General features: G+C 36.1%; 1 protein-coding gene across 1 annotated transcript in view; it reads left to right on the forward strand.

Annotated features, from left to right (window-relative positions):
• The window catches only part of ZNF92 (zinc finger protein 92), a 14,024-nt gene extending 1,350 nt beyond the window's left edge, over positions 1-12,674 (forward strand). The window contains 2 exon segments of the mRNA XM_011925708.1: positions 10,533-11,469; positions 11,545-12,674. Of these exon segments, the coding sequence (XP_011781098.1) occupies positions 10,535-11,469; positions 11,545-12,244 (1,635 nt within the window). The 5' untranslated portion in view covers positions 10,533-10,534 and the 3' untranslated portion in view covers positions 12,245-12,674.
• Positions 12,675-13,148: the final 474 nt, after the last annotated feature.

A 13,148-nucleotide genomic window follows, 5' to 3' on the forward strand; every position in this document is an offset into this window, starting at 1 on the left:
GCCAGGATGGTCTCGATCTCCTGAGTTCGTGACCCACCCACCTTGGCCTCCCAAAGTGCTGGGATTACAGGTGTGAGCCACCGTGCCCGGCCCAGGTGATTGTTTTTTAATGTAATTATTATACATTAATCTACAAATAGTAATTTAGTATGTTTTTTCAAATGCTTTTTCCCATTTGTGTATCATTTTTAATGAAAATTTACTTCAATTAATTGTTCATTTCTAAATCAAGTTATTCAACTTTATTCTTTATTCTTTATTTTTTTCCGAGATGCAATCTCACTCTGTTGCCCAGGCTGGAGTGCAGTGGCACAATCTCAGCTCACTGCAACCTCTGCCTCCCAGGTTCAAGCGATTCTCATGCCTCAGCCTCCCGAGTAGCTGGGATTACAGGCAGGCGCCGCCACACCCGGCTAATTTTTGTATTTTTAGTACAGATGGAGTTTCATCATGTTGGCCAGGCTCGTCTCAAACTACTGATCTCGTGATCTGCCTGCCTTGGCCTCCCAAAGTGTTGGGATTACAGGCATGAGTCACCATGCTGCTCTTTATTTGGTTTTAAGAATTGTTTATGTATTCTGAATATAACTCCTATCACATGTGATTTGCAAATATTTTCACCCATTTTCTAGGAGACCTTGTCACTCTATTTAATGCTGTATTTAACGTGCAGAGATATTGAAGTGTAGTGTACTTCAATTTTTCTGTTCTTTTCTTTGTTGCACATGCATTTAATGTCGTGTCTAAGAAAATAATGCCAAGACCAATATCATGTCTTTTTCTTATATTCATTTCTAAGAGATTAACAGTTATTTTTTGTGTCTAAGTATTTTTTAAAAAATATTTTTTTTCAAGAAAATGATCCAACTTAATTTATCAGTGTTATCCAATTTTCAACATTACTTTTCAAAGAGATTATCTTTTCTCTGTTGTGTGCTCATGGCAGCTTTGTGGAAGATCATTTGATCATATATAGAAGGGTTCATTTCTGGGCTCTTGTTCTTTCATCTGTTTATCTGTTTTTGTGTCAATACCACATTGTTTTTGTTACTGTGGCTTTTATTATGCTTTGAAATCAGAAAGTATAATGCATCTTCTTTCTTTTTAATGGATGTTTTGCTATAGTTTATAATCAAATTTAAAATTTTTAAACAATTTCTGTAAAAAAAATTTGTGCTATTAGAATTTTGTTAGAGATTATATTGAATTTGTTTACCACTGTATGTTGTATTGACATCTTTGAAACATTTTTTTTATGTTTTATTTTTTTTTGAGACAAAGTTTCACTCTTGTTGCCCAGGCTGGAGCACAATGGCATGATCTTGGCTCACTGCAGCCTCCTCCTCCCAGGTTCAAGTGATTCTCCTGCCTCAGCCTCCTGAGTAGCTGGGATTACAGACATGCACCACCACGCCGGGCTAATTTTGTATTTTTGGTAGAGACGGGATTTCTCCATGTTGGTCAGGCTGGTCTCAAACTTCTGACCTCAGGTGATCTGCCCATCTTGGCCTCCCAAAGTGCTGGGATTATAGGCGTGAGCCACCGTGCCTGGCTGAAAAATTAAATTTTTTGATCCTTGAGCAATAATATGTTGAAGAGTATGTTTTATTTTCATATATTTTTAGATTTTTCAGTTCTACTTTTGTTTTTAATTCCTAGGTTTATTCAGTTTTGGTCGGAAAACACACAGTGTATGATTTTGGTCTTAAAAAATTTATTTGTTGTTGTTCTGAGATAGGATCTTACTATGTCACCCAGGCTGGAGTGCAGTGGCATAATTTTGGCTCACTGCAGCCTCAGCCTCCTGGGCTCAAGTGATCCTTCCACCTCAGCCTCCTGAGTAGCTGTGACTACAGACCTGCACTACCATGTTCAACTAATTTTTTGATTATTTGTAGAGACAGGACCTCACTATGTTGCCCAGGCTGGTGTCAAACTTCTGACTTCAATGATCTTCCCAACTTGGTCCCCCAGAGTATTGTGATTATAGGCATGAACCACTGCACCCAGCTAGTATTCTTAAATTTAATAAGGTGGCTGGACGCAGTGGCTCATGCCTATAATCCCAGCATTTTGAGAGGCCGAGACGGGTGGATCACAAGGTCAGGAGTTCGAGACCAGCTTGGCCAATATGGTGAAATCCCATCTCTAGTAAAAATACAAAATTAGCTGGGCGTGGTGGCATGAGCCTGTAGTCCCAGCTACTCCAGAGGCTGAGGCAGAAGAATCACTTAAACACCGGAGGCAGAGTTTGCAGTGAGCCGAGATCGGGCCACTGCACTCCAGCCTGGGTGATAGATTGAGACTCCACCTCAAAAAAAAAATAAATAAATAAAAAATTTAATAAGGCTTGGTATGATTAATAACAGAATACACTAGATGCAGATAAGAATATTTTGTGTTCTCTTGATTTTGACTGGAAAGTTTTGCACATAACTGTTAAGCCTAGTTGGTCTGTAATATGGTTTGGATGTCCATGTTCTCCAAACCTCATGCTGCAATATAATCCTCAATGTTGAATGTGAGACCTAGTGGAAAGTGTTTGGGTCATGGGGGCAAATTTTTCATGAATGGTGTGACACCATCCTCTTGGTAATCAGAAAATTTACACTTAATTCAAATGAGAGCTGGTTCATTGAAAGAACTTAGCTTCTTTACCTCACAATTCCTGTCCTTTACCATGTGACAAGTCCAGTTACTCTTTTCCTTCGACCGTGATTGTAAGCTTCCTGAGGCTCTCACCAGAAGCAGATGCTAACACACACTTCTTGTACAGTCTGCCAAACTGTGAACAAATAAACCTTTTTTCTTTACAGATTATCCACTCTCAGGTATTCCTGTATATGCAAAATAATTAATATAATCTATAATGTTGTCTAAGTTTTCTGTTGATTTTTTAATCTGAACCTTCTATTTATTATGGAAAATGGGATCTTGATTTCTGCAATTATTATGTTGCTATGTATTTCTTACTTGACTTTGGTTTTTTTTTTTTTTTTTGAGGCGGAGTCTCGCTCTGTCGCCCGGACTGGAGTGCAGTGGCCGGATCTCAGCTCACTGCAAGCTCCGCCTCCTGGGTTTCGGCCATTCTCCTGCCTCAGCCTCCCGAGTAGCTGAGACTACAGGCGCCTGCCACCTCGCCCGGCTAGTTTTTTTGTATTTTTAGTAGAGACGGGGTTTCACCGTGTTAGCCAGGATGGTCTCGATCTCCTGACCTCGTGATCCGCCCGTCTCGGCCTCCCAAAGTGCTGGGATTACAGGCTTGAGCCACCGCGCCCGGCCTTGACTTTTGTTAATATTTGCTTTATACATTTTGGAGCCCGGATGTTGTACATGCACATACATATAGATAGAAAAATGTAATAGTCATAAATTCTTGATAAATTTACCCATTTTAGTATTATATGATATCAATTTTTGTCTCATGCTAGTACTTGACTTAAAGCATATTATGTTTAATATAATTATGACATTATGTTTAATATAATTATGACTTCCTCACGCAATTGTGGTTACTATTTGCATAGAATATAGATATTTTCTATTCTGATACTTTCAGCCTATTTGACTCAATGCTAATGAATCTCTTTTTTTTTTGAGATACAGTCTTGCTCTGTCACCCAGGCTGGCTCAATGCAACCTCTGTCTCCTGGGTTCAAGCAATTCTCCTGCCTGAGTTTCCCGAGTAGCTGGGATTACAGGCATGCACCACCTCATCTGGCTAACTTTTGTATTTTAATTTTTTTAGTAGAGAGAGGGTTTTACCATTTTGGCCAGGCTGGTTTCAGCCTCCCAAAGTGCTGGAATTTCAGTGTGAACCACTGTGCCAGGCCTAAAATGAGTCTCTTGTAGGCCACGTGTTGAATGCTTTTTTCTTAAGCCTCTCAGGCATTTTTTTTCTCTCTCTCTCTCTCTTTTTTTTTTTGGTTATTTATTTATTAACCTTTTTTTTTTTTTTTTTTTTTGAGATGGAGTCTTGCTCTGTTGCCAAGCTGGAGTGCAATGGCACGATCTTGGTTCACTGCAACCTCCGCTTCCTGGGTCAAGCGATTCCCCTGCCTCAGCCTTCTGAGTAGCTGGGACTACAGGTGCATGCCGCCATGCCCAGCTGATTTTTGTATTTTTAGTAGAGACGGGGTTTCACCATGTTGGCCAGATGGTCTCGATCTCCTGACCTCGTCATCTGCCCACCTTGGCCTCCCAAAGTGTTGGGATTACAGGCATGAGCCCCGGTGCCTGGCCATCATTCATTTATTTTTAAGATACAGTTACACTTTGTCAATAGGCTGATTTGCAGGAGTGTGATCATGGCTCACTGCAGCCTCAAACTCCCAAACTCAGATGATCCTTTTATTTCAGCCTGTCAAGTAGCTGGATTACAAGTAAATACCATTATACCCAGCTAGTTATTTATGTATTTTTTGTAGAGATAGGGTTTTGCCATGTTACCCAGGCTTGTCTTGAACTTCCGGGATCAAGTAAATAGCCCACCTCGGCCTCCCAAAGCCCTAGGATTAATTCCTTTTTATTAAGTAGTTTAATTAATTTATATTTAAATTGATTGTTTAAAGAAAGGAAGTTAGTTACTAGTTTGTTATTGTTTTATGTGTTTTTTCCAGTTTTACTGCCTTAATTTTTGTTTATTTTAATTGTGTAGTGACATGCTTTGATTATTTATTTATTTATTTATTGAGACAGAGTTTTGCTCTCGTTGCCCAGGCTGGAGTGCAATGGTGCGATCTTGTCTCACACAACTTCTGCCTCCTGGGCTCAAGCCATTCTTCTGCCTCTGCCTCCCCAGTAGCTGGGATTACAGGCACGTACTACTATGCCTGGCTAATTTTTTATATTTTTAGTAGAGACAGGGTTTCTCCATGTTGGTCAGGCGGGTCTCGAACTCCTGACCTCAGGTGATCTGCCCACCTCGGACTCCCAAAGTGCTGGGATTATAGGTGTGGGCCACCGAGCCAGGACTTAATTTTTTTTTTAGTATGTGTATTTATTAATATATTAATATTTCATTTTGCCTTTTTTTTTTTTTGAGATAAGAGTTTCACTGTCCTCACAGAGTTTCATTGCACCTGAGGCTGGAGTGCAATGGTGTGACCTCAGTTCATTGTAACTTCTGCCTCCCAGGTTCAAACAATTCTTGTGCCTTAGCCTCCCAGGTAGTTGGGATTAAAGGCACACACCATAACAGCCAGCTAATTTTTATGTTTTTAGTATAGACAAGGTTTTGCCACGTTGGCCAGGCTAGTCTCAAACTTCTGGCCTCAAGAAATCCACCTGTCTCCGCCTCCCAAAGTGCTGGGATTACAGGCGTGAGTCACTGTGCCTGGCCTCATTTTTCATATTCTATAGAAGAAGTTTAAGGGTTTTATACACCATCATTATTATACTAAAGAATATGTGTCTATATATTTGCATTTAATAAAGAGCTTTATATTTATAAATATTTTTATAATGGTGTCCATTTTTCAACATAAGGGACTCATTTTAGCATACTCTTTTTTATATGCAGTGTCTTACTATGTTGCTTAGGCTGATCTTCAACTCCTGCTTTAAAGTGATCTGACTGTCATGGCCTCCTAAAGCTGTAGAATTACAGGCATGAGCCACTGTGCTTGGCCACCATGTAACATTTTTTGTAGAAGTATTCTAGTGGTGATAAACATCCTCACCTTTTATCTTGGAAAGTCTTTATTTTTATCTTGTTTTTGAAGTCAAATAATTGTGAATCAAGTATTATTGGTTAGAGTTTTTTTATTACATCAAAACTTGGAAAGTTTTCAGACATTTTTGTCTTCAAGAAAGCTCTGGATTACTTTTATTTTTCAATATTCTTCTAAGATTTCTTTCATGAATATATTGATGTACTTGATGGTGTCTAGTAAGTTTTACCTTCCATGTTTTAATTTTCTTCTGCAATTTTATAGCTTTGAGTTAGATAATTTTAGGATATGTGCCACCTCAAACCAATCGATTGTATTTTGATGTTAGATTATATTGTATGTGACAGTATTTATGTCTGTACAATTTAAGACGATGTGGAGCAAAGTCAAATATGAATCAGCCGTTTGTCTACTGCCAATATAATTATCTCTGTTTGCCCTTATGAATATTATCCTTGTATTTTTTATAACATGTTTATTTGTGGTGTTGGTTTGTTGTGAATGGTTGTTTAACCTTGTCTAGGTGAGAAGTCAAAAAAATTCTCCTAATTTCAACATCTGTTTATTTGTGAATCGATATTATGTTTGTTTGAGAGAAAAAAACTTTTGGATTTGAAGATAATTTAAAGACTATCATAACATTTTTTTTAGATATTGTTTGTTTTTACCTGTTGAAAACACATAACAAAATTTACAATCAAGTATTTTAAAATATTCAGTTTAGTCATCTTAATTATATTGACAATGTTATACAACATATCCCTAGGATGTTTTTATCTTGCAAAGCTACATCTCACTACATATTAAACAACTACCATTTTTTTCCATATCATGGCAGTTTTCAAACACTGTTTTGTTTCCTGATTCCAAGAGTGTAAGTGCTTCATATATCTTATACAGTCTGTTCTGTGGCTGGCTCATTTTATTTTGCATAATGTTATCAAGACTTATCCTTACAGTTGTTAGAATATTTCCTGGTTTTTGAAAAATGAGTGATAAATTATGTTTACTGAATTGTTGACAGAAATTTGCATTGCTTTTACCCATTGGCTTTCACTAACAATGCTGTGATAATTATGAGTATAAATATGGCTCTTCATATGACTATATATGTGAAAGTTTATATATATGTTGCATTCTATTTTATTAGTCTACATTTTAACATTTGTACTCATACCAAATTGTTTTAATTCTGTAGCTTTGTAATATGTTTTGAAATCAGGAACTGTTCTGCCTCCAACATTGTTCCTTTTTTTTGAAGTTTGTTTGGTACTTTATTGTCTCTTGACAAATATATACCTTTGGGGTTGCTGTTTCTGTTTCTTCAAAAATGCAGAGAGAAATTTGGAAAACATTGCATTAAATCTGTGTATTACATTGAGCAGTATGGACATATTTACAACATTTATTATTTCAACCTTTGAACAGGAGTATGCTAAAGAGTGTGTTGTTTAATATCTACATATTTGTGAATTTTTTGTTTTTTTCTATTGTTGTGTACTCTTATTTCATGTTTGTTATAGAAAGTAATCTATACAAATTCAGTTGTAAAAAATTTGTTAAGACTTCTTTTTTGGCCTACCAAGTGTCCTATTGAGGAGAACGTTGTATGAGCTATTGAGAAGAGTGTGTAACATTAATGTTGTTAAGGAGTATTCTCTATACCTCTTTGTTAAATCTAATTGTTTTATAGTGCCTTTAAGCCCTATCTTTCCTTACTAATATTTTGTCTTATTTTTATTAGAGCAAGTGGGTATTAAAATACTCTACTATAATTATATTTCTCTCTATATGTTTCCTCCATTCTTTCAATATTTACTTTATATATTTGGAACCTTAATGTGAGATACACAAACTGAAACACACACACATATGTAGAAATTTGTCATAGGTTCCCAGTGAATGAACCTATTATTTTATAATTTTTAAAAAATCTCTTTGGAGTTTTGACTTTAAAGTACATTTTATAACATGATAGTCTTTAACTTAAGATGCAGCTTGTGTAATACTATTTTGACCTCTTCTGCCATTGTTTTGTTAATATTCGCATGGAATGTCTACATCCATCTTGCCATTTTTATTCTTTTGTTATCATGACACTTCAACTGACTTGTAAAAAAAGTTGGATGTTCGTTTTTAAATTTTTTTCTATGGATTTATTGATGGAAAGTATGTCTATTGAGGCCAGGCATGGTAGCTCACACGTGGAATCCTCGCACTTTGGTGGCAGGTGAACCACCTGAGGTCAGAAGTTTGAGACCAGCCTGGCCAATATGGTGAAAATCCATCTCTACTAAAAATACAAAACTTAGCTGGGCATGGTGATGGGTGCCTGTAATCCCAGCTACTTGGGAGGCTAAAACAAGAGGATCACTTGAACTGAGAGGTTGAGTTTGCAGTGGGTCGAAATCATGCCATTGCTCTCTAGCCTGGGTGACAAAAGTAAAACTCCATCTCAAAAAAAAAAAAAAAAAAAAAGTGTATCCATTGATCCAAAAGTTAATTTTATATATATTTAAATAATTTTCTGAGAAAGACTTACTAATGTTATTTTATTGTTTAATTCATTATATTTTTCTCATTTTCTTTTTTTCTGTCTTCTTTTGTGTCTTTTTTATTTTTTTACTGATATGCTTTCATTTCTGTCTTATTTTCTTTTGTGTATCTCTACAGGTATTTTTCTTCTTATACCTTGGAGATTACATAAAACCTCTAAAAGATAAAACAATGTATTTTAACCTGGTAAAAAATAAATTTCAGTTGGATTCAACAGTTCTCTCAATACATTTGTTCTCAATTTTGTTGGTGATGTTGCCAATTACATATTTTTATGTGGTATGTTAGCAGATGTTTATAAAAATTTTTATGCTTTTATCTTTCACATTTTAGAGAATAAATAGAAATGTTTTCTGCACTATTATTATAATGCTAAGGTATTCCATTTTTGTGTATGTTCATGTCTTTCCCAGAAAGTTATGTATTTTTATATGATTATGTGTTGCTTTCTTGCATTGTGTCATTTTTAGTGGAAGAAACTCCTTTCAGCATCTTCAATACGTAGGGCAAATGCAGTGCCAATATACTTTTTCAGGATTTGGTTGTTTTGGAAGGTGTTTTTATTTGGCAGGACAGTTTTGCTGCTGGTATTATTCTCACTTGACAGCTGTTTTCTTCAGGACTTTGATTATATCACACAGTTTCCTTCTGACCTGCAAAACTTTCATGAAAAATTAACTGGTTATCTCATAAGACTATGCTTATAAATGACACATTATTTTCATCTTGCAGCTCCCAAGATTCTCGTTTGTGACTTTTTAAATTGTGCTTATATATGTGCTTGTTATATAAATATCTTTGTATGTATTCTAGTTTGTTAAGCCTTTTCATTTTTACATCATTTTATCTTATAGTATTTCAGTTATTTTTTATATTTTTTGCCTCCACAATTTCTGTTTTTTAATATCTTTCATTGTTTTGTTGTTCTTCCCATTTTTCTGATTTTTAATAGTTGTCTGTTCCTGTTACACTAATGGAGTATTATTCAATTTATTTAAAAATTTTAAAACATGGCCGGGTGCAGTGGCTCAAGCCTGTGATCCCAGCACTTTGGGAGGCTGAGACGGGCGGATCACGAGGTCAGGAGATCGAGACCATCCTGGCTAATACGGTGAAACCCCGTCTCTACTAAAAAATGCAAAAAAACTAGCCAGGCGAGGTGGCGGGCACCTGTAGTCCCAGCTACTCGGGAGGCTGAGGCAGGAGAATGGCGTAAACCCGGGAGGTGGAGCTTGCAGTGAGCCGAGATCTGGCCACTGCACTCCAGCCTGGGTGACAGAGCGAGACTCCGTCTCAAAAAAAAAAAAAAAAAAAAATTTAAAACATATTTGTGCATCTTGTTTTGTTTTTGTTTTTGAGACAGAATCTCTCTCTGTGTTGGCCAGGCTGGTCTCGAACTCCTGACATAAGGTCATATGTCCGCCTCATCCTCCTAAAGTGCTGGAATTACAGGCATGAGCCACCATGCCAAGCCCATATCTTTATTTTTTAATGCTTGCTTTCTGAAAATTTTATAATTGATAGGGCTACGTTGCCCTGATAGTTTGTATACATTGTAATCTTTATTTGAAATTTGAACATTAAAAAAAGCTACCTGTCAGTGTTTATAATGTAACTTTATCCTGGCAAAGTCTAAGACCATTTGTCTGACTAAAGATTCTGAGAGTCTTTCAGACTTGTTCTTAGGATATGTCATGTCTGAAATTTTTTAGAGTTTTTTTAGTTCATTCTTGTTTCTTCTTAATAGTCAGTAGTCACTTGCCACAACTGTTCACTGTCTCTTAGTAGCTATAGCATTTACCTTTGATCTCAGTGGACTCAAAATTTTGTCATTCCAAAGTATACTGCCATTTTTTTTAGCACTTTTTGTCATGGGAAACAGAAACCAGTGTCTGCAAAAGCACCTAGAAGCCAGAAATAAAGATGCGTATGTTATTATTTCTCTTGCCTTTTGAAAAAGAAACCGAGTTGGCAGTTTACTTCTAAAGGTACTGTGTTATATCGGGGAACAGAAAGAGCTGTGTTGGGTAAATGTGAGAGACTTTTCTCTCCCCTTTGTGTAGCTCTTTGCATTGTGCAAACCTGGGGCACTGCACACACTTAACTCATTTATTAATTCTCCACAGATAGGTTTTCGTCAGTATGTTTTTGTTACGTTTATATATCTATGAGGGAATCAGAACCTGTGGTATTTTGCTATGCCGTCTTGCTTATGTAGTTGGTATGATTTTATAGGTTAAATTTGTAAAGTATATTCATCTGAGTCTAGCAGGTAGAGTAAATTGTTATTTTTGTTTCTTTCAGCTATGTGTTCTCGTTTTGCCCAAGACCTTTGGCTGGAGCAGAACATAAAGGATTCTTTCCAGAAGGTGACACTGAGCAGATATGGAAAGTATGGACATAAGAATTTACAGTTAAGAAAAAGCTATAAAAGTATGGATGAGTGTAAGGGACACCAAGTAGGTTATAATGGACTTGACCAATGTTTGAAAACTACCTCGAGCAAAATATTTCGGTGTAATAAATATGTAAAAGTCATTCATAAATTTTCAAATTCAAATAGACACAAGATAAGACGTACTGAAAATAAACATTTCAGATGTAAAGAATGTGACAAATCATTTTGCATGCGTTCACATCTAACTCAACATAAAAGAATTCATACTAGAGAGAATTTCTACAAATGTGAACAATGTGGAAAAACCTTTAACTGGTCCACAAACCTTTCTAAACATAAGAAAATTCATACTGGAGAAAAACCCTACAAATGTGAAGAATGTGGAAAAGCCTTTCACCAATCCTCAGTCCTTACTAAACATAAGATTATTCATACTGGAGAAAAACCCTATAAATGTGCACACTGTGGCAAAGCCTTTAACCAGTTCTCACACCTTACTAGACACAAGATAATTCACACTGAAGAGAAACCCTACAAATGTAAACAATGTGGCAAGGTCTTTAAGAAGTCCCCAACACTTACTAAACATCAGGTAATTCATACTGGAGAGAAACCACACAAATGTGAGGAATGTGGCAAAACTTTTAACCTATATTCATAACTTACTGAACATAAGAAAAATTACACTGGAGAGAAACCCTACAAATGTGAAGAACGTGGCAAAGCCTTTAACCAGTTTTCAACCCTTACTACACATAAGATAATTCATAGTGGAGATAAACCCCACAAATGTGAAGAATGTGGCAAATCTTTTAACCTGTCCGCAAAGCTTACTGAACGTAAGTTAATTCATACTTGAGAAAAACCCTACAAATGTAAAGAATGTGGAAAAGCTTTTCACCGATCTTCAATCCTTAGTACACATAAGAAAATTCATACTGGAGAGAAACCCTACAAATGTGAAGAATGTGGAAAAGCCTTTAACCAGTCCTCACACCTTACAAGACATAAGATAATTCATAGTAAAGAGAAACCCTACAAATGTGAACAGTGTGGCAAGGTCTTTAAGAAGTCCCCAGCCCTTACTGCTCATAAGATCATTTATACTGGAGAGAAACCTTACAAATGTGAGGAATGTGGCAAAGATTTTAGCCAACTCTCAAACCTTACTCAACATAAGATTCATACTAGAGAGAAACCCTACAAATGTGAAGAATGTGGCAAATCTTTTAACCAGTTCTCACAACTTGCTATACATAAGATAATTCATACTTGAATGAAACCCTAAAAATGTGAACAATGTGGCAGATCTTTTAACCAGTTTTCAAATTTTACTATGCATAAGAAAATTCAAACTGGAGAGAAACCCTACAAATGTGAAGAATGTGGCAAAGCTTTTAACCAAGTTTCAACACTTACTATATATAAGAGAATTTATACTGGAGCAAAACCTTGGAAATTCAAAGAATGTGGCAAAACTTATAATCCTCAAAACTTCCTATACATAAGAAAATTCATGCAGGAGAGAAACCCCACAAATGTGAAAAATTTGGTAAATAACCAGTCTTCAACCCTTTTTACACAAAATTCATACTGGAAAGAAACCCCACAAATATGAAGAATGTGGAAATACTTTTAACCAATTCTCAAATCTTATGAAACATAAGAAAATTGATACTGAAAATGTTACAAACCAGAGAGATGTGATAATGATTTTAACAAAACCTTCCAACTTTTCTAAACATAAAGGAAATCATACTGGTAAGAAATTCTAAAAATGTGAAGAATGTGACAAAGTCTTTAAATGGTTGTCACACTTGATTGTAGGTAAGATAATCCATACTGGAGGAAACTCCCAGAAGTGTGAAGAATATGGCAAAACCTTAATTCCTACACCTTATTGCACAGGAAAGCATTTATACTTCAGAAAAAATTGTACTGATATAAAGAATGTGGAAAAGCCATTAATATGTGCTTACATCTTACTCAACATTAGAGAGTTAGTACTTAGTAAAAGCATTATAAATGCAATTACTGTCAAAAACTCATAAGGTTTTTGTTTTTGTGTTTTGTCTTTTTTTTTTTTTTTTAAATAAGACTATGTAATAGTCTGTCACCCAGGCTGGAGTGCAGTGGTGCAATCTTGGCTTACTGTAACCTCTGCCTTCTGGGTTCAAGCAGTTCTCCTGCTTGGGCCTCCAGAGTAGCTGGGACTATAGGCATGTGCCATCACACCTGGCTAATTTTTGTATTTTGTAGTAGCGACAGGGTTTTACTGTGTTGGCCAGGCTGATCTTGAACTCCTGACTTGAAATGATCCACACACCTCTGCCTCCAAAGGGCTGGAATAACAGGTGTGAGCCACTGTGCCCAGCCAATATAAGCCTTTAAAGTAAAAAAAAAGAGTTTTTATTTTGAAGACAAACATTACAAACATAAAGAGGGTTGTAGTGCCTGCCTTACTTGTATTACAGATCTTATTGTACACATTTTGTATCAGAAGCAGTCGCTCAAACTTTGTT

This window comes from Colobus angolensis, unplaced genomic scaffold, assembly GCF_000951035.1.
Source record: "Colobus angolensis palliatus isolate OR3802 unplaced genomic scaffold, Cang.pa_1.0 Scaffold657, whole genome shotgun sequence".
Taxonomy (NCBI): Eukaryota; Metazoa; Chordata; class Mammalia; order Primates; family Cercopithecidae; genus Colobus; species Colobus angolensis.